Below are 23,052 nucleotides of genomic sequence, written 5' to 3'. Positions count from 1 at the left end.
CCAGTTATCTTGACTCTTATCTTTAGTCTATGTTCTCTTAATCCTTAACCTTTAGCTCCACCTCAGGGATTTTTTGGAGAAAAAGACAGCTCAGACAAAACTGGCCCCTTACTTTAAGACAGGGAGGTCCAAAATTCCAAGAAAACTCACCCAAGTTCACCTAATGCAGAGCAAGGAGCTGGTGGGGTGCCATAGGCCCCTGCTGGTACCTAGCATGGGTCTGGGTCTGCAAGGTGGTCCTGGGTGGGCCTGCTTGGAATCCTGCCACACTACACCACCATAAGACCATCCAAGTCCCAGCACCTGTTGTATTTGAATGGAACAACAGAAGAAAAAAAGACTGATAATTCACTAAAGCTTTGTTCACTTGGCACATAGTGAGCACTGTACATGTATAATGTCATCTAATCCAAAAGCTAGTTTGTGAGTGGGGTATATATAATGCCTGTTTTAGAGATAATTAATCTGAGGCTCAGAGAGATATAAAGTAAAAAATATATATGTTTTTAAAGATTTCAGAGAAGAAGAGAGAGGGAGAGGGAGAGGGAGAGGGAGAGAAAAATCAATGATAGGTTGTCTCCTGCATGCCTCCTACTGTGATCGAACCTGCAACCTGAGCATGTGCCCTGACAGGAATTGTGGTTCATAGGTCAATGCTCAATCATGGTGAGGGTTCCACACTTTTTAAGCAACAGGTAATATTTAAATTCCTGTTTGACTGGAAAGCCTGTGTCTAATAACTCTGTATGCTGTCTCTAGGATATTTTATATTTTAATCTTCTTATGAAATAAACACAAGAAAACCAATATTATTGATAAGAAATTTTATTACCCTATAGACTAGAGAGTTAAATTGTTGATTTTTGAATGAATTTATGTTAAACTAAATTTTTGGCATTTGGTTTTTAAAAGCTGTTACATTCCTTTCTTAATGACTCCATTTAAATAATATGAAATCATATTTCAGAAATTTTAATTCCTAAGGCTCTTATGAAAGAAAAACCCCTCCTCCCCCACCCGAAACTTATCTTTTTGCTGCTCCTTAGAATAAAAAGAGTTGTTCTGAGTAAGATAATGTTTAAGAGTCATTTTCATTAGGGATGAAATGCTTGCCTACAAATTAATCTGTTCCTCGTGGAAGATGACTGAAGAGTGATGTAGTGGATCCAGGATGTTAAATCCAGAGAGAAAATCATTTTCTTGCTCACAGCTTATTATTTCATTTGAACAACATGGAATATTTAAAATGTAACTTAAATTTGTGTCTTTAAAAAAAAATCTACTTGATGACATAATTGTAGGTCCTATGTCTGGTACAGTGGCTCTGCTCTGGATGTCCATTTCATGTTATTTGTCTTTGTGAACTTGGTGATATATTGAAAACTGAACCTTTAGTTAAGAATTAGATCAGTTGTATACTAAATATGCTTAAGAAACAGATACTTGCCCCCCTCTCCCCATGGAAGCCTAATAGCATATAAAGAAAATGAAATTATCTGCAGCAAGTCCCTGGAGAATCTGTGCTTGTGCTAAATCTTTCTAAGGTATGTAATATATCCCAGTGTTAACATCTTTGATTTATCACTGCTTTTTCTAGGTATATATTCTTTACTGATTGGTTCCGTCCTGCTAAAATTATGAGAGCGTGGGGTGATGGATCTAACCTTTTGCCTATAGTAAATACTACTCTTGGATGGCCCAATGGATTGGCCATTGATTGGGGGTAAGTAGGAATCATCCCAAATTACTGAGTTCCCAAGCCCGCCCCTGTGCCCACCAGAGCCTCTCAGCCCACAGTTCCTTTCAAGGTGCACAAATTTGTGTACTGGGTCCCTAGTAACAACATAAAAGACACCAGTTTCTGCTGGGACAAAAACTACCACATTCATGAATATTCTGAGGAAATTGCTAAAGGAGCAGAATGATATGACCTTGTAGAAGGTCAGTATGGAGGAGATAAGGCCTAAACCTCATTAGAAGTAGGATAGGGATTTGATGAAATGGAGGTCATGTGTAATTGTTAGAGGGAGCATCTTGAGGCTAGGAAATCTTTGGTGTCAATCAAATGTATATTTGTCTATATTTACTCTGGGAGAATTTTTGAAGTAGATATAGTTCTCAAAAAATTGATGATCTATTTAGGAATATTGGAAAAAGTGACAAGGTAAATAAGCTTACAGATATGCCAAAGTAGTTTATAGGAGAAAAAAGGGAAGAAATGTATTTAACTTTTCAAACATAATTAGCTACCAATATTTTTCTTCATTTATTTATTTAACAAGGAGAAAAATTCCTAACTCGACAACATTTCAAGTTTTATAAGACACTTAATTGAAAATCACTACATAAAAGTAGCTATATCTTTTTTTTGGGGGGGGGGATGCATAAAACTTGAATTTTATTGAGTATAATTTATTTAAAAAATGTTTATTAAATGTGTCAATGGAACATACTGTTTTTGAATACCCTCATTTGCTATTTTCTGGATAACAACTAAATACTTTATTATTTTAGTGCTTTACGATTGTACTGGGTAGATGCCTTATTTGATAAAATTGAGCACAGCACCTTTGATGGTTTAGACAGACGAGTCCTGGGCCATATACAGCAGATGACACACCCATTTGGACTTACCGTCTTTCAAGGTATGTTCTGAAGTGATAAAAGTGTGTGCTGCTTTTATCCTTCGAAAGTTGTAATAGCAGACTCGCCCTCATTTAGCAGTCTCACAATTCTGGTAAATCTCACTTTAGAATACAAAAATGAAAATGCTGCTATTATATATAGACAAAATGCTTGGTTTTTTGATTGAATAGTTCACTTTTAGAGTGTATTTTTTGTTTATGATACTGTTAGATAATAATATTGACAACTTGTATGGGTATAGCACATTATAGAATACACATATTAATCAATTTAACATACCAAGTACTTTATTATATAAATATTAAACAAAGAAATAGTAAATTACGGCCTTCATCATTTTGAAGAATAAAACAGCAACAGCTGTAGTAACACTGTATCATTTCATTCTCTGATGGTTGCAAGAACCTCTTCAGAATTTTTGTGGAAAAACTATTATATATATTCATCAACTGTATACTCACTGAATAACTGAAGCTTTTTAGTCACAGTATTGGGTAACATCATCTTTGTTATATAGAAATGTTAACAGTGATCACACTAATGTATCAGTTTTCCTTCTCTCAGCTTTCCTCTTTTTTTAAACATATTTATTGTTGAAAGTATCGCATATGTCCTCTTTATTTCCCCCCTTTGACCCTCTTTTTTTAAAAATATTTTTTTGTGTGTTTTGGTTTTTGTTAACCCTCACCCAAGGATATTTTTCCCATTGATTTTTAGAGAGAGTGGAAGGGAGGGAGGGAGGGGTAAAGAGAGAGAGAGAGAAACACCGATGTAAGAGACACATTGATTGGTTGCCTTCTGCATGCAGGATCGAACCTGCAACCTAGGTACATGCCCTTGACTGGGAATCGAACCCATGACCCTTCCATGCAGGGGCCAGTGCTCTAACCACTGAGAACACTAGCCAGGGCTCAACTCCACTTTCGAGTGTAGTAGGCATGCAATTTTGAGTTGAGTTGCTGGGAATAAGAATGTAGCTTGGCACATAAAACTGGAGATTTATTTAGACATGGTTCTTTGAATAATTGCATAGCTTCAACGGCCAGGCCAAGAGGGTGAGGAGAGACTAAAATCTACCCCGGTTTTGTTTGACAAATCATAAGTAGTCTAGTTTGGGGGGTGCCCTTTTGTGATCAACCAAAGGCCTTACCCATAATGCTAGTTGTGTCCCTGGTTGAAACCTCCTACTCTGAATAATTAGCACAGTGCTTAAAAAAAAGCTAGACACTGAATATAAATCAAAGACTTTCTCACATGCATATAGTGTGGAATGAATAGCTAGTAAATATATTGCGTAGTCCATCCTGCTGTCTGTTTATCTGTGGAGGAGTGCATGGTATTTAAAAGTATTTAAGCAATGCTTTTATGAGATTTTTGATGAGTCAATTATATTCACCCCCTCCATAGATTCACTCCCTTTTCAATAATGATATTTGCTGTTACACAGGAACATTATGAAAATGTTAAATTTTATCTGCTCTTTGCTGGAATGTTCTGGGATTGAATAAAAATGCATTTGCAGTGACTTTTGGTTTCATCAGAGTGAAAAAAATTTTGAGTGCAAACCCATGAGAGCACAGCATTCTCAAAATAATAATAGTAATAATAATAATAATAATAATAATAATAAATAGTTTCTTCCAACACAGCCCTTTATTGGGACTGTCTTATGGAAATTTCTTTTATTGTGCAACTCTGGAAATTATACATCTTTCTAACAAAGGCTAGATTTGCTTGATGGTCACACCACACAGGACTGAAAGGTTTATTGGATTTCTTGTCTATTTAAGTGTAGTAAAATAGTAAAATTCCTTCATGAGTGGGGGGACTGAGATTGCCAGTCAGCCCAGATAATATTTAGTGAGTCCAGGGACTGATGAGTCATTGATTAGACCATAGATAAGGAAAAAAGGTCTAATGATAAAATTTGTGTCATCTCAGTCATTATCTGGTTAGTTGGAATTTTTAGTTAGTTACACTGTTGTTAAAGAGAAAAGCCACTTTGATTTAATTCTTGTTAGAAACTATCAAAATGTGTATGTTTACTTTTCTGCTTTGGTAGTGTAAAGTGAATATGATTAAATTTTTGATGTTAAGAATCTTACATGATTTTTATCTTACTATTTTGAGTTTCTTGGAACATTAATGTGGTTGTAAACATAGGCATACTTCTGTGGATAATTTTTATTGACCCCCAAACATATCTTGAAAGTTCCTTTTTGGACTAGATAGGTACTTTTCTTTTTCAACAGTTTTTATTAAAACTGAGTGTAAAATGTTTTTTTTTAAAAAATATATTGTCACTAAGACATGGGATATGGAATTTTTGACCTGGAAGGAAGCTTAGAGATGATTTATAGTCTATTGCCTTAGTTTTCAAAGGAAAATGAGCCTTCACACAGTTAAGTATTTGCCCAGGAGCACTGATCAGGTTAGTCCTTTAGCTGGATAAGAACTCAGTCTTATGGGGCACCCTCCAGTGTTCTCTAGAAGAATCCTGAGGTTTCTTAATGTTTTACTTTCACTCATGGAAGTCTAAACCTAACTGCTATTAAATGCCATCACAATACTCCATCCATGTCTGCCTGAATATGAACCCTAGTACTAATAAATATACAGGCTCATGAAGAGTCCTTTTTAGAGAGTAACAAGTCATGGAAAATGACTACTCAAACATATTACAGGTATTTATGGGAGAAGCTTCTGACATTTGCAAGAAGCATTACAAACCTATTGCATATTTTTAGGTGATTTAAAAGTGAGCTGTGACAAAAATACTAATCACCCGTGTTTCTTCTTAGACTATGTATTTTTTACTGACTGGAGACTGGGTGCTATTGTTCGAGTCAGGAAAACGGATGGTGGAGAGATGACGGTTATCCGAAGTGGCATCAGTAATATAATGCATGTGAAATCATATGATGACAGTATCCAGATTGGTGAGTGAGACCGCCACGCTCTTTTCTATGGATGTATTTAATACAGTAGATCCTTTTTTTCTTTAAGTACTTATTACTTCATATTGATATTGATAGTTTTATATTCCTATCACCCAGATAGTTTAATGCTGCAAGACTTAAAAAAATCTCTGTTCAACTCTGCTAATTCTAAGAGTGTTGCTGGAAGAAATACATTTTAGCACTTTTCTGTTTTCATATTGAATGTTATGTTTGGCATGCTGATTTCCAAGAGGAAGGTACTTTTAGATATTGGGTCTGAAAAGTTTTCTTTCCCATTTGTTTTTCTTCACAAACCATACCTGTGGTCAACCTAATGGAAATGTGATTAACTCGCTATCTCTGGACATTGCTTTTTCAGGTTCTAACTATTGTAATCGACCCACCCACCCGAATGGGGACTGCAGCCACTTCTGCTTCCCAGTGCCAAATTTCCAGCGGGTGTGTGGTTGTCCCTATGGAATGAGCCTGACTTCTAATCACTTGACGTGCGTGGAAGACCCGTCCCATGAACCGCCCTTGGAGCAATGTGGCTCCTTTTCCTTCCCGTGTAACAATGGCAGATGTGTGCCCAGCTACTACCGCTGTGATGGCATTGATGACTGTCATGATAACAGCGATGAGCACCTATGTGGCACGTCTAGTAAGTAGCTTATAGGCTGGAGATAATTTCTGGGATGAATAGAAAGAAGCGGGCTTAACAAGAAAACATGGGTTATCTCTATGGGAAAAAGTATTTTGAAAGATTTCAAATGTTAGGAAGCTGAACAATAAATATCATTCATAGATAATGTTGCAAATGATTTCTCACATTGATTTGGACCACCTTCAGTAAAATATATTTTTTTGACATTGGCTGTTGGGCCAATGCAGAGTTTTCACATGTTGTCAAGCTTCTCAAAAAGTCAAATAAAAACAAACTAAAGATAGAATCTTTAGTGTCTGAGATAATGTTATCACAGAATAGGTACCTATACTAATAGCTTTTGAAAATCTCATGGGCTGTATTCCACCCTCTCCTCCTTTGGTATAAAATGAATTAGGAATGAAATGGTGCTCTCTATTTTTGTATTTTTCTTTTTATGGTAATCTAGTTTATAAATTTTGGAGCTTAATAAATGGTATTAAAAAATACAAAAGTATTCCATTAAAAAAAATAAAAGATAGTGGACTGTTGAAATCTCAGAAATTTCTATCAAAGTGAGATTAATAGTAATAATAACTTGTGTCTTTTTAGAGAAAAAGAAGAGTGACATTTGAAAAATGAACATGCCCATTTTTCTGAAATTTCTAAAATTTTCTTCCTTTTGTGTATTATTTTCCTCTTTCTAAAAGTGCAGATTTTTACTGGAGCATTTTATTAATTTGCATTTTTCAAATGATACACTGTCAAGCTTTCTGTAGACTGAGATTTGTGTGTGTGTGTGTGTGTGTGTGTTCCATAAACAATCTTTATTTTACATATTTTTGGCCATCTTCTTCAACACCATGCAATGTGTACACCGAATTTGAAATTGTTACTGGAGGAAATAAGTTTAAAAGTAAAGGGCGGGCCTTAAAGTCACACTTTATGCTTTAGTCCTGGGCAGATTCCTAAATCTCTCAGAGCCTCAGTTTCCTCATCTGTAAAATGCAAATAATTATGTGTACATCACTGTATTCTTGTAAGGATTAAGAGAGAGAAAAAAACATAAAGCATATAGAAAAGTGCCTGGAATATGATCATTGTTAAGTAAATGCCAGATGATGATGATGAGGAGGAGGAGGAGGGAAAGGAGAAGGAACATTTGAATGACGCACATTTCTCCTTATTTTGCATAATGTTCCTATTGAAAAAGGAGAAGAATTGGGCCTTTACAAGGCAAGAACTCATATAAAAGACTGTAAGATCAAGTGTCTTCATGATGAATTTGTTTCTGTTATAGATAATTCCTGCTCACCGTCAGCGTTCACCTGTGACCTCGGAGGAGAGTGCATCCCTGGACACTGGCGCTGTGACAAGCACAGTGACTGTGTGGATGGCAGTGATGAGCAGAACTGCCCCACCCATGAACTCACCTCCTGCCCTGCATCTTACTTCACCTGTGATAATCACCTCTGCATCTCCTTCAACTGGGTCTGTGACACAGATAATGATTGTGGGGATGGATCTGATGAGAAGCACTGCAGTAAGTTTTGAATGGATTTCTCGTGGTTGATTGATCATCCTAGTAAATAGATTTAAACCATCAGTAGGCCTTGCATACTTCTCTCTAAGGCTCACACACTTTTCACTGTATCTTAGCTACTGTTATTCTGTCTGTCGATCCTTGTATTAAAAGGCTATAGAGCAAAGATATGGGAGGCTTAAACTCCTCCTAAATATTGAGTTTTTTGGAAGCAAAATGAGGACTATCTCTGATGTCTAATACCCAGATAGAAACTGAAAAAGATCTCTCGACTAACTATTCAGATATTTAAAACAAATTTGTTTTTTCCCCCCTAAATCATATAAACATACCCAGATATTTTACTCTTGTTTTTCTTTTCATTTGATACTGAAGAAGGCAATAGAATATAGAGGCACAGAACATTTAAATGACCACTGATCTTACCCATCTGCTTTTTATCTTGCCAGTTCTAATTTTCTTTAGGTTGTCACGTCTTTGATAATAGTTTAAAGTGGAGTAAACTTCCCTGGACTAAATTCTAGTTTTGGTTGCATGACTAGGCAAGTCACTTTCCTTCTGGAATAGATGAGCTTTGAGATCCCTTCTGGCTTTCAAATTTTATAAGTCTACTAGAGGCCCGATGCACAAAATTCATGCAAGGGGCTCTGCCCTCGCAGCCCCTTGCGGCCCCTTGCAGCCTAGGATGGCCCTCGTAACCCCAGCTTTGTCTGGAAGGTCGTCTGGACGGTCATCCTGCTGTTCGGTCTAATTACCATATTAGCTCTTTATTAAATGGGATATTTAATACAACTTCATCAGTGGATGGGCAGCCAGCACACTCGATTCTAAGGCTGGGTCTCTTCAGCAAAGCAGGTCCTCGGTTTTTAGAATTGTTCTGATTAGACTCTGGATTAAATCCAGTTATCATGATCAGTCTATATACTCTATTGCTACTAGCATGAAGGTCAGGCTAATAAATGCTGCCTAGTTGGGCTCCATTGCTTAGCTTTGGTGGAGTCCTGGACTTACTAGTAATCATGAAGTGTAGCCTAGTCCAAACCCATGATGCTAACTTTCTAAGTGTGGTCTGCTTTTCAGGGTGTAATCACTGTTTTTGACTTTGCCCATGATATTTTTTTATAGCCTAGTTCAGTGGTCGGCAAACTGCAGCTCGCAAGCCACATGCGGCTCTTTGGCCCCTTGAGTGTAGCTCTTCCACAAAATACCACGTGCGGGCGCGCATGTACAGTGCGATTGAAACTTCGTGGCCCATGCACAGAAGTCGGTATTTTGTGGAAGAACCACACTCAAGGGGCCAAAGAGCCGCATTTGCCCACCACTGGCCTAGTTTATTTATTTATTATTATTAATATTACTATTTAAATTTATCTTCATTGTTGAAAATATTACAGGCATCTCCCTTTTTTCCCCATTGATCCCCTCCACCCTGCTTCTGCCCCCTCCCCAGGCCTTCACTGCACTATTGTCTGTGTTGATTCATTATGAATATTTGCATATAAGTTCTTTAGTTAATTCCTTTCCTCTCCCTCTCCCTTCCTTCTGAGATTCACCTATAGTCTTTTTATTCCTTTTTTAAAAAAACTGTCTTAATTTTGAGTGCTCTTGCTGGTTTGACTTTGGCAATGTGGCTAAGTTGAAGGAATTTTGAACACGTACAATTAAAATAACATCTATTTCTTTAGCATTTTTCAATTTGGCTCTGCTACACATTGAACAAGAAATAAACTGTTATTTGGCTTTGTTTTCGGATGATATTAGACTTTACAGCGACATGCCTGCCTAGTCAGTTTCATTGCCCTGACCATCGGTGTATTGACCTGGCTTATGTCTGTGATGGGGACAAGGACTGTGTTGATGGATCTGATGAGAATGGTTGTGGTAAGAGGATTGCTATCTTTTTATTCATGCTGTTTAGAAAAATCCCCGTCTCATTGAGCTGATTTCTAATGCTTTCTTTCTTTCATTCTTAGTAATTAATTGCACTGCTTCTCAATTCAAATGTGCCAGTGAGAATAAGTGTATTAGCAACGTCTATCATTGTGATGGTGTTTTTGACTGCAGCGACCACTCTGATGAGAAAGACTGTCGTAAGTACCATAGACCCAGCATGTTTCAGATAAAGGAATCACTTCATTCTATCAGCATTGATATTACCACAGATTTTCTCTAGCTCAGACAAACTGGAGGGAAGACAGTCTGAATTACAAAGTATTGTCGAAGGAATGCAGTATTAAACAAATAATGAAGTTGCCAACACATTACCAAGTAATGATTTATGATTCATGAATTAGTTGTATAAATGGGAACTTTCACATAGTTTCTTAGGTAGTTTAACCATTTCTTAGATATTTTTGCTTTTACTACTAAGTTTTTCTAGGTTATCCCAAATTAGTGTGTCTCAATTTTTTGAGACTTAGCATATAAAAAGGTGTTTTAATGGTTTCTTTTAAATTTCAATATAGAGTCAAATCATGGTATGGATGTGATATGGAGCAGAATTAGATATTGACTCTAATGAATTTATTCTTTCAGTGTTTTTTGGTTGAATATCTGCTAAGATATGTATGTTAAGTATTTGTCTGTAAAGTCTAGTAAGAGTAATTATAGAAAGTAAGAGATAATAAAGCAAGGTGGTTAGTTAGAAGGGCCTTAGAAATGATGCAGATAAAATTCTACGAAGGCTCAGAGAATTGAAATTCCTACTGCTCAGAGGGTTCAAGGAAAACTTTGTGGAATATAAATTGATAGACCTACAGTCTACAAAGGCTGGAAACCTATAATGAACAGTGTTTGCAATTGCCTACTTTTTGTGTTACGTGGATTTTAAACTTGTAAAAAAATTGTCAGTGAAGTAGTCATTTTTTTGAATAATGGTATTTTTTTGAATAGTGGTATTTTGGACCCTAAAAAGTAGGTTTCTGTCAATTCTACTCAATCAGAAAAGAAGTGCTTAAATCTATGGATAAAAAGAAAAGTTAAATAAAATGGTTACATGCTTTATAGGTGTGCAACACACCCAGAAATTCTTAGTCACTGATTTTCCTATGTCACATTGAAAACATAGACTTCTGTGATGATCTGAGGTTACAGTTCCAGGTACTAATGACTTGCTGTTGCCTTTCTAGGTTCCTGGGGGGTTAGGGTTATGAGGGCTTATCTCTGTGAAATAGGGAGACAGTTCTTATCTCTCAAGAATTACTTGATGAACAGTGGAAACTTTGCAAAGAATTAAGGGATTACTGTCACCTTTTGCTTAATGTGTGCTGGTTTAATCGGATACAGCTTATTTGAGGAATAATTATGACATCCAAATGTATTATTGAACACATGAAATTCAAAGTAACCATAGCTAATTAAGTACAATTGAAGTGCTCTGGTGATTCTTTAATAAAGAGACAGCTGTATTTTATGACTTATTCTGTAATTGAATGAACATAAGAAATGCAGGAAATAGAATGTTCTTTTGACGGAGGGAATTTATCTTCTATTCAAGAGCTGTGCATCATGTTCTTTGTTGTCAGATCAACTAATCAGACACATAAAGATTTCTATTTACCACAATGTTGGAGGATACACTGTGTATCATTTTTACATTTTAATATTTATTTTAGTCATTATTATAAACCTATCATTGATCCAAAACCATTTCCTATAGGGATTATATAAAAGGAGTTATAAATTGCATTCACAAGCCTATCTCCCCCATGCTTTTCTTTTAGCAACCAGGCCTCCCGGTATGTGCCACCAAGATGAATTTCAGTGCCAATCAGATGGTCTCTGCATTCCTGGGATCTGGGAGTGTGATGGGCATCCAGACTGCATCCATGGATCTGATGAGCACAATGGCTGTGTGCTCAAGACCTGCTCTCCATCCCATTTTCTTTGTGCCAATGGAAACTGCATCCACAAAGAGTGGGTCTGTGATGGGGACAATGACTGCAGGGATATGAGTGACGAGAAGGACTGCCCTACTCAAGCCTTTCACTGTCCCAATTGGCAATGGCAGTGCCCTGGCCATAGCATCTGTGTGAATCTGACTGCAGTATGTGATGGCGTCTCTGACTGCCCCAATGGGACAGATGAATCCCCACTTTGCAGTAAGTTCCCTGACCACAGTTTACTGGCCATCAGTTCATTCTGACCAGCAGCCTGCTGTGCATCACCATTGTCATAATCACCATGTAGCTTTTGAGGAAGGGATTTCAGTTCCTCTCTGAGTTCATATCTGTGTAGGGATAAGCATCATGATTCAAATAAATCATCACTGGATAATATTTCTCATTAAATCCTTTGCATTTGGTTCTGTGTTTGTACTTCTTTTTATGTAATCATTAAAAAAATAAATCTAACTGAGGCCATTAGATTCTCTAATTAAATTTGGTTCTATTGGTAATGGACTCAAAAGTTTCTAACTTTAATATTTTCTAATTTCAATCAGAACTTGCCACAAAACAAATGAAGTCCAGGGATTTGTGTTTGCTGTGATTAGAATTCTGTGATTGGCATGTAATCCTAATTACTGTCCTTTCTTTCTTCCCTCTTTAATCAATGCTCACTCTCAGATGAACCTCAGCCAGGTACGATTGCAAAGTATTTTTTCTTTTTATGATTTTATATGTGTTGTGTTTGTGCTGAAAATGTTCTAATCAATTTGACTTACTTCCCCTTCTAGTGCATGTTTTGTACCATCACTCTTATAATAAGTTACATGGAAATAGAGGGCATTTGCATTCCCAGGCATGTGAGCTATGTTTGGGTGGCTTCAGGCATTGATGTTTTGGCCCTGAAACTAAAGAATGATATTTGTGGACCTGTGCTCTCTAGTGTTCCAGCTGCCTTTCCCCTTCCATTTATTCACTTTCATAAACCTTCCAGCCCTTGTTCATAATGTCAGTCTTATCTTCTATTTCTATATGGGTAGAAGAATAACAGAAAGCAAATGAGAAGTTAGGTGTCTTTGCATGCTTGATCAATGACAGTTGTGTTTCTTGATGTCACCAATATTTCCCCAAGTTTCTCACATTGGACTAAATGAAATTATAATAGAGGGGCGTAGCGAAGAAAGTGGTCCAAGTCCAATGGATGTGAAGGATAGTAAATCCTTAGGTCTATCAGAGCAGACACTGACTAGCCTGCGGAGTTCATGCAAGTGAGTGCTGCTCTCAGCTCTTACCTGGGTATTATGCTAAAGGTAGCCCTAGACTATATGACAAATATTTGCAGCAGGGTGAACCAAAGAAGCAAAGATTCCTCACTTTTCCCCTTTCTTATTCTCTTTCTTTATTCTAGACCAGGAGAGCTGCTCAAATTTAAATGCTGGTTGTACTCACCAGTGTGTTCAAGGGCCCTTTGGGGCTCAGTGCCTATGTCCATTGGGATACCTGCTTGCTAATGATTCTAAGACCTGTGAAGACATAGATGAATGTGATAATCCAGGCTTTTGTAGCCAGCATTGTTACAATACAAGAGGTTCTTTCCGGTGCTGGTGTGATAAAGAATACATGTTAGACACTGATGGGAAGACTTGCAAAGTTACAGGTAATGACTGAACTTGAAAGTGAACTAACTCCAGTTAACAACATACCCCAAACCTTAAGATCAAATGTGTTATATAGATATTTGGAAATGTTGATTAGGAGTCAAATGATGGATCTTGTACTTTGGAAAATAGAGGTCAAAACATATACAGTAGAAGATGCTTTTTAAAATTATTTAGAATAATATCAAAATGTTTTTTACATTATTTAAATATCTTTATATAATGAGCATAATGCATTCAATTTGCTCAATATTAGTTCAATTTCTATTATGTGAAAGTGATTACACTGTATATTAGGATATTAATTCAGCTGCTTTAAATGACCAAATAAAGGAGGCTAAAACAAAGTAGAGGGGATATTGTGAGATAATTAGAAGTCTCTGACACAGCTGAATGCCTTTGGAAAAATTATTTGACATGATTCCTGCTTTCAAGAAGCCTATAATTTAGGAAAGAAGATAAGCAAAGTATAAAAGTAACTAGAAATAGGAAGAATGTAAGTATAGTTCACTCCATATTGATATTTAGACAATATAATTAAAGGAAGAAAAATATTTCAGAAAAAGCTTATTTTAAATACTCGTGCAAATCAGCTAACTATTTAGGCAAGGCATGGAATGATTAAAAACATTTTTTATAGAGATTTTTGTTTTTCGCCATTACTATAGTTTGAAATTACATCTTCCTCTGTTTCCAAAAGTATTTCATTAAATATTTGAGATGCTTTAGCTTTGTTTTCTTCCAGAATCAGTGACCTTTTTGCATTTTCTTCTTTGACAGCATCTGAAAGTCTTCTGTTACTTGTGGCTAGTCAGAACCAAATTATTGCTGACAATATCACCTCCCAGGTCCACAATATCTATGCACTTATCGAGGGTGGTTCTCACATTGTAGCTGTTGATTTTGATTCCGTCAGTGGTCGTGTCTTTTGGTCTGATGGAACTCAGGGCAAAATCTGGAGTGCATTTCAAAATGGAACAGACAGAAAAGTAGTAAGTACATTTCTACTGACCTTTGGCCTAATTCCACTGTCGTGGGTCTCTTTGCTATTACTCTCCAGTGAGAGAAGATCCTACTGCGTACTAGGTAGCTCTCATATTCCCCTTTGGGTGGTATTGTACCTAGGAGGCCTGGACATTCACAATTCCAAATCTATGCATGTTTTAGATAAGGAAGTGGTCTCTGAAGGCAGATCCATTATTTTGAATTCCAGGTCACGTGATGTAGAGACTTCACAAAATCTATGAGGTTCCCTTTGCAATTTTTTTTCTGGTATATGAGAGCAGAAGGAAGCGCCAGGGGAGTTAAGAGATTGCTTTTCATAGTTTTAATTTAGTTATGTTTTTCAGTCTATCTCCCAATTTGTTTCTTGACCTTAGATGGATATGCTTCCTTTTCCCCTTAGAACTTTATTTTATAATCATTAGCACTTAATCAAGATGTTACTTTTGGTACCTTGGCATTATAAATTTTCATAGGATTGCCAATTTAGAGAATGGATAGAGCTTTTGTTAATTGGAAACACTTTGAAACCAAAATGAAACTACACACTAGTCCAATCAATTCTACAAAATCTTGTATGTTTTTCCTATAAAAATGTAGTGTTGATTAGGTAGTTATCTATATGGGAAGACAAAATTTTATAATGCTCACAAGCAAATTAGATGCCGTATTCCAGATTTTCATGTTATTACCCATCCCCCTTAGAATTCACTCTTTATTCAATTTTGTCTTTAGGTACTTGACAGTGGCACCACCATGACTGAAAGTCTTGTGGTAGATTGGGTGGGTCGCAATCTTTACTGGACAAACTATGCTCTGCAAACAATTGAAGTCTCTAAACTGGATGGGAGCCACAGGACTGTGCTGATTAGTGAAAATGTAACAATGCCGAGGGGACTAGCATTAGATCCCAGACTTAGGTAAGACTTTTTTTTTTCAATGATCTTGCCCTGACATGATTATCGTGAAGGAAAAATAATAGGAGGATGATGTCACTGATATGCATATTATAAAATTTAAAATAACCTGTTGTTTAAACTTCTCTATAGAAGTGGTAGGCATCCAACTGGTTGTTGCTATCATTTCTTTATCTTTAATAGTGTTTGCCATAAAGTACACAAGGGCAATTGATTGTTCACTTTCAGACTGCATTGATTTATTAGCTTGGCAATACAATTATTGACATGATTGTTGTAGAATTATATAATTAAGTTTCTAATGAATGTATACAGTAATATGCCGTAGATGGGCCAGCTTTGCTGTAACTTTGATACCTCATGGTTTCATTAAAAATAATAATAATAAAAGCCAGAATTTTCTGCTTTGGTTTCATGTTGTTTCCTAGAGTTCCCTTTTATGTAATACAAGGGAGAAAATTTTTTCCTGTTGTTCCTAAAGGGAAGAAAAAGAAATTCTCCCACATGCTTAGAAACCTCTGCAGGCCTCCTCTCTTGAATTTGCTTAGATTCTCTAACTTAGATTCTTGTCTGCAGGATGACGAGTTGGGCAAATTATGTTCAGTGTGATACAGACTTCTAGATATTGCAGAGATTCAATTCCAGTGAAATTTATGATGAATCTCTGATGAGAAATAAATTGACCCTCTTAAACATGACAGGGTAGAAAGTCAGGGACAGATGGATTTTTCTAGATCCAGTATTTGTGGATTGTACAGAAACATGAATCGGCATTGAGACATTTCAGAGTCATAATGTACGGCATGTTTTATGAACATTATAAAAAACACCTAGGTGGCTTGTGGTTGCATCATATTTACAGTTTTCCTTTGCAATGCTCAGAGGAAAGAATAAGCTCTGTGCATATATTCTGAACTGGAAATGAGTTATTTTAAGTAGAGTGTATATATGATGTTCTGTTACTTGAGATGACAGTTATTTTTCTGTGTTGAAATATGTCCTGTCCGATTGGTAACTAGTTTCTTTTCACAGTGAACATCTGATGTTCTGGTCTGACTGGGGCCATCACCCTCGTATTGAGCGAGCCAGCATGGACGGCAGTTCGCGCACTGTTATTGTCCAAGACAAGATTTTATGGCCCAATGGCTTAACTATTGACTACCCCAACAAACTGCTCTACTTCTTGGATGCCTATCTTGATTACTTAGATTTTTGTGACTATGATGGACAACATCGGAGGCAGGTGATAGCCAGTGATTTGGTAAGTTGGTAGTGAGGAAAAAACCCGGAAACTATAATAGTGACTGAGTGGAAAGCAGACAGAATAACAAGAATACGAAGAACTTAATTTTTGTGTTACAGACATTGCATGCTCAATCCAGGAAATATTAACAGGAATAAGGGCCAATCCATCTTTTTTTTTTTTTTTTTACTAACTGAAAATACGTATTTTTATTTTAGTTCATGGTCAGATTGCTTGTGTAATTTAGTTGATCTGTAGGTGCTAATCTGTTGCTTCTGTACCTTTAAAAAGTGTTAAACAAATAGTAACAATTTAATTATATTTACATTCTCAATTAATTATAGCCTGTTATGTGCTTTGTATTTTTATTTAGGAAATTCTGTGGATTTTATTCTCACAAATTATGGTAAAATACAGAAAATGTATTTTTTTCCAAAGAACTATTAATGACTTCTATTTAAGATTGTCATTATTTACAGTTTTGTGACTTGAAGAGACCCTGGGAGGGCCTCTCCACCTTCAGAAAATATGCATCTAAGCTGTATCAGATTTATGTACATCTGTGAGTGGCAGAACAAGATGGTGGGAATTGCACTGGAGAAGGAGAGATGATAATGGGGTGGTGGGGACCCCAGACCCGGCACTTCACTTTCTGTGCTTCAGTTTTGCTTTCATTTGTAAATGGGTGCCCAGTGTAATTACCAGAGTAAAAATGAAGACTAAATGACACATGCATGAGAAAGGATTTTGAGTGGTATAATGGGAGATAGGTCAAGCAGTATAATTTTGGTCTGTCTCTTGAACAGTGACTTGCCTGTGTTTTTATTAAATAACTAGAGGCCCGATGCACGAAATTCATGCAAGGGTAGGCATTTGCAGCCCCGGCTGCCAGGGCCCTCATGGCTGTGGCCCTGGCTGCCTTGTGGCCCTGCCCCCCGCCTACACCCGCCTTGTCCTGGCACTGCCCGCTTCTGCTTCTGGTTCCCTGGTTCCGTGGAGCCCCTGATCGATTGCCCCTCAGAGGGTGGCCTGGGCCTCCCTCTTTGGGGCGATCGCGGAGCCCTCCCCCCTTCGCATTGACCGCCCGCCCAGCCCCTGGCCTGGGCCTCCCTCTGCAGGGCAATCATGGGGCGATGGTGGGCCCCCAGCCAATCACATCGCACCCGCCTTGGCTGGCCTGGTGCCAGTGCGTGTCTTAGCGTGGTCATCTGGACGGTCGTTCTGCTGTTTGGTCGTTCGGTCGATTTGCATATTACGCTTTTATTATTATAGATCACATGCTAAAGGAAACCATCTATTCAGCATCCTTTTCTACTTTGTTCCCCTTGGTTTTTATTTCTGGGCGAGATCTCATTGTTCTCTTCTGCCTCGCAGATTCTGCGGCATCCCTATGCCCTGACCGTCTTTGAAGATTCGGTGTACTGGACCGACCGAGCAACTGAGCAGGTCACTCAAGCCAACAAGTGGCATGGAGGGCAACATTCCGTTGTCATTTATAATGTGCACCAGCCTCTTGGGATTGTTGCGGTTCATCCTGCAAAACAGCCGAATGGTAAATGAGAGACAATCGAGTGAGACAGAGAAACACTCTGCCTGAAAATAGCTTGGAAAACACTTATTCGGGAAATGTAAAATGCAATGAATTTTCCTTTCCACTTTACCAACTACCCTTGTCCTAACATTTCCATTAATTTTATTTACCATGGAAAACTCAAATCTTGTATGTAACAGCAGCAGGTCTAAATTGTATCATTTTATTTAGCAATTGGCTACTGCTTCTGTGAATTTTCTGAGTCTCAATTTCCTCCGCTGACAAATACAGCATAGACCAGATACAGAGTCCCTTTTATCACTACCACCTATTTTTAGGACTTATTTATTATGGCACCATTGCCCTGTAGGTGCTCTGCTGTGGCTACCCCATCTTCCCGGAGTGCCTGGTGTAGGTGGAGAGGTGATTTAAACATTTGACTTTGGTAGTGTGGGGAGGAATAAGTCAATCTTCTCTCCTCATAACTCTGTAGGGGATTCTCATCACATTCAGAATCTGGCCCCTGTTATCTCCCTGGTCTCTTCTCCCACTTACATTGGACTTCATTGCATTTCATTGTGTCCTGAAGCATACCAGGCAACTTCCCACCTCTGAACTTTTTGCATAGTTTATGCCTGCCTTAGGCCCACCTGCCTCCCAGGGATGGTATCTTTAAGTCATTGTATATATTTTTTTCTTTTTTAATATCTTTATTGGTTTCAGAGAGGAAGGGAGAGGGAGAGAGAGAGAGAGAGAGAGAGAGTACTCCTGCACACCCACACTGGGAATTGAGTCCACAACCTGACCTGGAATCAAACAGTGACCTCCTGGTTCATAGGTCAATGCTCAACCATGGAGCCATGCCGGTCGGGCCCCACCTCTGAACTTTTGCACTAGCTCTTCCCCCTGCCTGGAATATCTCTCCTCTAGATTTCCGAATCAGTTGCTCCTTCATGTCATTTAGGATTCTATTAAATGCTCCGGCTGGCTCTCAATCACCCTACCTAAAATAGCCTTCTCTTCTCATAGTTATTTTGCTGTTTATCCTCATATTCTGAAATCACACAATTTATTTATATTTTTAACTTAAAAATATATTTATTGATTTTTAGAGAGAGAGGGAGAGGGATAGAGAGATAGAAACATCAATGAGAGAGAAACATCATTGATCGGCTGCTTCCTTCATGCCCCCTACTGGGGATGAAGCTTGAAACCTGGGCATGTGCCCTGAGCAGGAATCGAACTGTGATCTCTTGGTTCCTAGGTCGATGCTCAAGCACTGAACCACACTGGTTTGGCACTCACAATTATTTATTTATTTATTTATTTAGTTATTTATTTATTATGAATTTATTGGGGTGACATTGCTTAATAAAATTATACAGATTTCAGGTGTATAATTCTCTAATATATCATCTGCATATTGTATTGTGTGTTCACCCCAAGTCAAGTGTCCTTCCGTCACCATTTATTCTCCTTTTACGCTCTTCTACCTCCTGAAATCACACAATTTATGAGTTTAGTTCTGCCTCCTTTGCTAGAATATCTGTCCCATGTTTACAGTATTCCCAGTGTGTGGAATGGTGTTTGGTATATACTGAAGGCTTAACATTTTGGAGCGAATGAATGGATTAATAGATCTGACAAGGTATGTAATAAGAACATGTAAGGTCTGGAGAACATCCTGTGAGCTTGGGATACACACAGGATCACTCTTGTCAAGGAGCAGAGACACACAAAGATGTCATCATTAGAAAAATAAAAGATTGTTATGTAACCAAATTTGGTCAACTGTGCGTAATTGTAAAGGTCACATAGGGACACACACCTTGATTTCATTTAATGTGAAAAGGTCTCTTTTAGGTCAGGCAAGGAGACAATAATATTTAGCATCATATTTCCATACTAAGCTCAGGATTACTCAGTGGCTATTAGTTCATAATCCGGTATTGACAGGATTGATCTGTAACCTTGGGCAAGTCACTCCTCCTTCTTTGCCTCTTATGAATTTTATGATGAAAGCTGGGTGTTAGGGAAGGCCAAAAGAGTCAAGGAAAATACCCAAACTTACAGAGGTAACTTCATGTACTTGTGTCTTCAAATACTAGGGGCCTCTGGGGAACAGTAATAGTGTGACAGAGCACGTTTAAAAATGTACTTGTTTAAATTGAGATATAATTTGACATATATTAGTTTTAGCTGTACAACATGATTTGAAATATGTATATCTTGTGAAATGATTACGACAATAAGTGAACATCCATCAGCATACACAGTTACAAAAACATTTTTGTGATGAAACTTTTAAGATCTACTCTCAGCAATTTTCTAATATGCAGTACAGTATTGTTAACTATAGTCATCGTGCTGTGTATTACATCCTCAAAATTAATGTGTCTTATCACTGGAAGCTAATACTTTTTTTAATATATTTTATTGATTTTTTACAGAGAGGAAGGGAGAGAGATAGAGAGAGAGAGAGAGAGATCAGCTGCCTCCTGCACATCTCCTGGGGATGTGCCCGCAACCCAGGTACATGCCCTTGACCGGAATCGAACCTGGGACCTTTCAGTCCGCAGGCCGACGCTCTATCCACTGAGCCAAACCGGTTTCGGCGAAGCTAATACTTTTGACCACCTTCACCATTTCACTCACCCCCACCCTCTGATTCTGGCAACCACCAATCTGTTTTCTCTGAGTTCATTTTTATTTATTTTTATTTTACATGTAAGTGAGATTATATAATATATATCTTTTCTGATATATATCTTATTTCACTTAGCATAATGCCATCAAGGTCCACCCATGTTGTTGCAAACGGCAGGATTTCCTTTCTTTACGGCTGAGTGATATTCCATTGTGTTTGTGTATATATAAATATGTCACATTTTCTTTGCCCATTCATTCTGTACACTTCTATGTGGGATTTTCCCATTCAGCAATGTTTACTTCTCTTTCTATTGCAGATGTAAATTCCTGTGCCTCTGCCCCCTGCAGCCACCTATGCCTGCTTTCCTCAAAGAGGCCACAGCTTTACTCCTGTGCTTGTCCCTCTGGATGGAGTCTCTCTCATGATTCTGTGACTTGCCTGAGAGGTACAGTATGCCCTTTAAGTGTGCCCTGACGGTGGCCTTGCTGGAGTCTGTGCAAGGCAGTGTAAGCTGTAAACCACTTGCTGATGGAGTGTGTGCTGCATTCCCTTTGATTCAGCAGTATCTGGGGAGTGTATGTGTATGGGGCGACTTAATTGAGTACTCCGTTGTTATATAGTTTCTGAATATAAAGCTAATATTATGTGTGCATGTGATTCAACAGTCCTAGCCTCACATTTTCTCTTACCTGGTTGCAGTTAGACAAGCTATGGTAATGGAAAGTTCCAAATTCTGCACTTAAGTAAAAATTCTTTTTTTAAAAAATTTCTTGTCTTTTTCTTTTCTTTTTATTGAATTAATTGGGGTGACACTGGTTAACAAAATTATACAGGTTTCAGGTGCACAATTCCACAACACATCATCTGTACATTGTATTGTGTGTTCACCACCCCAAGTCAAGTCTGTGTCCATCCCTATTTATCCTCCCTGTGCCCCCTCCATTGTCCATCCCCCCAGCTATCACTATGCCACTGTCTATGTCCATGAGTTTTCTCTTTTTTTCTCAATCCCCTCACTCCTCCACACAACCCACAACCCCTATCCCCAACAGCTGTCAGCCTGCTCTCTATCTATATGTTGGTCTCTGTTTTGCTTGTTTAGTTCATTAGATTCTACCTATGAGTGAAATTATATGCTACTTGTCTTGACATTACTGTATGGCTTCATTTTTCAGGATCTTGATCTCATTTTTATTCTCATAGCCAATAGCCAATCATGAGTGTTGTAGCTTAGGTCTTCCCACTCCAGTTTCAATACCTTTACTGTTATTATCTGACACTCTAAAAATATGTTTCCACTGTATGAAATATTTTAAGTGATTATTTGAGCAATTTAATCTTTATCTAATCCTAGATATTTTACTGGGTTGATTGAAGAATATGTGAAGGGTTATATTAAGTATTTTAGGGAGTAAGAAAGAAAGGAAAAGATGTAGTCAATCTACAAAAGAGATTTCTTCTGGAATTTGCACTTGATCTATTTAAAAGATACATTTTTATTGATTTCAGAGAGGAAGGGAGAAGGAGAGAGAAATAGAAACATCAATGATGAGAATCATTGATTGCCTGCCTCCTGTACGCCCCCTACTGGGGATGGAGCCCGCAACCTGGGCATGTGCACTTGACTGGAATGGAACCCAGGACCCTTCAGTTCGCAGGTCAACACTCTGTCCACTGAGCCAAACCAGCTAGGCTAGGGCTATAATAAATTATTTTACAAAATCATTCGCCTTTGCTTAAAAATCTAAAGAGTTATAAATTCAAGTTTCTTTCATTTCTCAGTGAAGAGGAGTGAATGTGTCTTGCTACTCATAAAAATGGCTGTACATAAGTTCAAACCGAATGTTTAATGATAAAAAATTCCTAAAGTAAGAGAAACTAGAGTCCTAATCTAGAGGGAGATTTAGTTTTCAAATGGAAAATACACGCTGAGTCTAGGAAATTTATGGTGTTTACAGATTATGCAGATGTAGGCTTATTCCATGTAATATTTTGCAGTGATACTTTCCTGATGAAAGGTTTTAATTATTGGTAATTCTTACAAAGGGATTGGCATTTGCAATTTTTCTTCAGACTTATTATGAAGCTAATCTTTGCTGACATTGTTTAATTTAGTGTGCCCTCATTGTCTTTCAGCAGAAGATTAAACTGGGCTATAGACATTTTGGATACAAAGCATTCTTTCACCACAGATTCTTGAACTGTGCATTGGGGATTGGTGTAATCAGTATTACTATATGATGGTGATTGATAAATGTCAACTCTACATAGTACCTTTGGTTGTTTCACAAAAATTCCACTAGTGAGGTGGAGTTTAGTGAGGTGGAAATTTTTCAGTTTCCCAAATGGTTTCTCTGTACCAGTTGAATAACTAAGTGTCAATGTGTGTTGAAAGT

At 37.7% G+C, this 23,052-nt stretch overlaps 1 protein-coding gene across 1 annotated transcript in view; it reads left to right on the top strand.

The window, feature by feature from the left end:
* The window catches only part of LRP2 (low density lipoprotein receptor-related protein 2), a 177,863-nt gene that overhangs the window by 64,936 nt on the left and 89,875 nt on the right, over positions 1–23,052 (top strand). The window contains exons 20-33 of the mRNA XM_005857721.2: positions 1,598–1,723; positions 2,515–2,645; positions 5,448–5,585; positions 5,965–6,246; positions 7,529–7,771; positions 9,533–9,652; positions 9,745–9,861; positions 11,494–11,871; positions 13,064–13,312; positions 14,094–14,305; positions 15,051–15,235; positions 16,265–16,493; positions 17,850–18,027; positions 20,973–21,101. Of these exons, the coding sequence (XP_005857783.1) occupies positions 1,598–1,723; positions 2,515–2,645; positions 5,448–5,585; positions 5,965–6,246; positions 7,529–7,771; positions 9,533–9,652; positions 9,745–9,861; positions 11,494–11,871; positions 13,064–13,312; positions 14,094–14,305; positions 15,051–15,235; positions 16,265–16,493; positions 17,850–18,027; positions 20,973–21,101 (2,717 nt within the window). The remainder of the gene's footprint in view (positions 1–1,597; positions 1,724–2,514; positions 2,646–5,447; positions 5,586–5,964; positions 6,247–7,528; positions 7,772–9,532; positions 9,653–9,744; positions 9,862–11,493; positions 11,872–13,063; positions 13,313–14,093; positions 14,306–15,050; positions 15,236–16,264; positions 16,494–17,849; positions 18,028–20,972; positions 21,102–23,052) is intronic.

The sequence above is a fragment of the Myotis brandtii genome, unplaced genomic scaffold (assembly GCF_000412655.1).
Source record: "Myotis brandtii unplaced genomic scaffold, ASM41265v1 scaffold112, whole genome shotgun sequence".
NCBI lineage: Eukaryota > Metazoa > Chordata > Mammalia > Chiroptera > Vespertilionidae > Myotis > Myotis brandtii.
The sequence above is the reverse complement of the archived record's forward strand: the minus strand, read 5'-3'. Positions and strand labels throughout refer to the sequence as shown.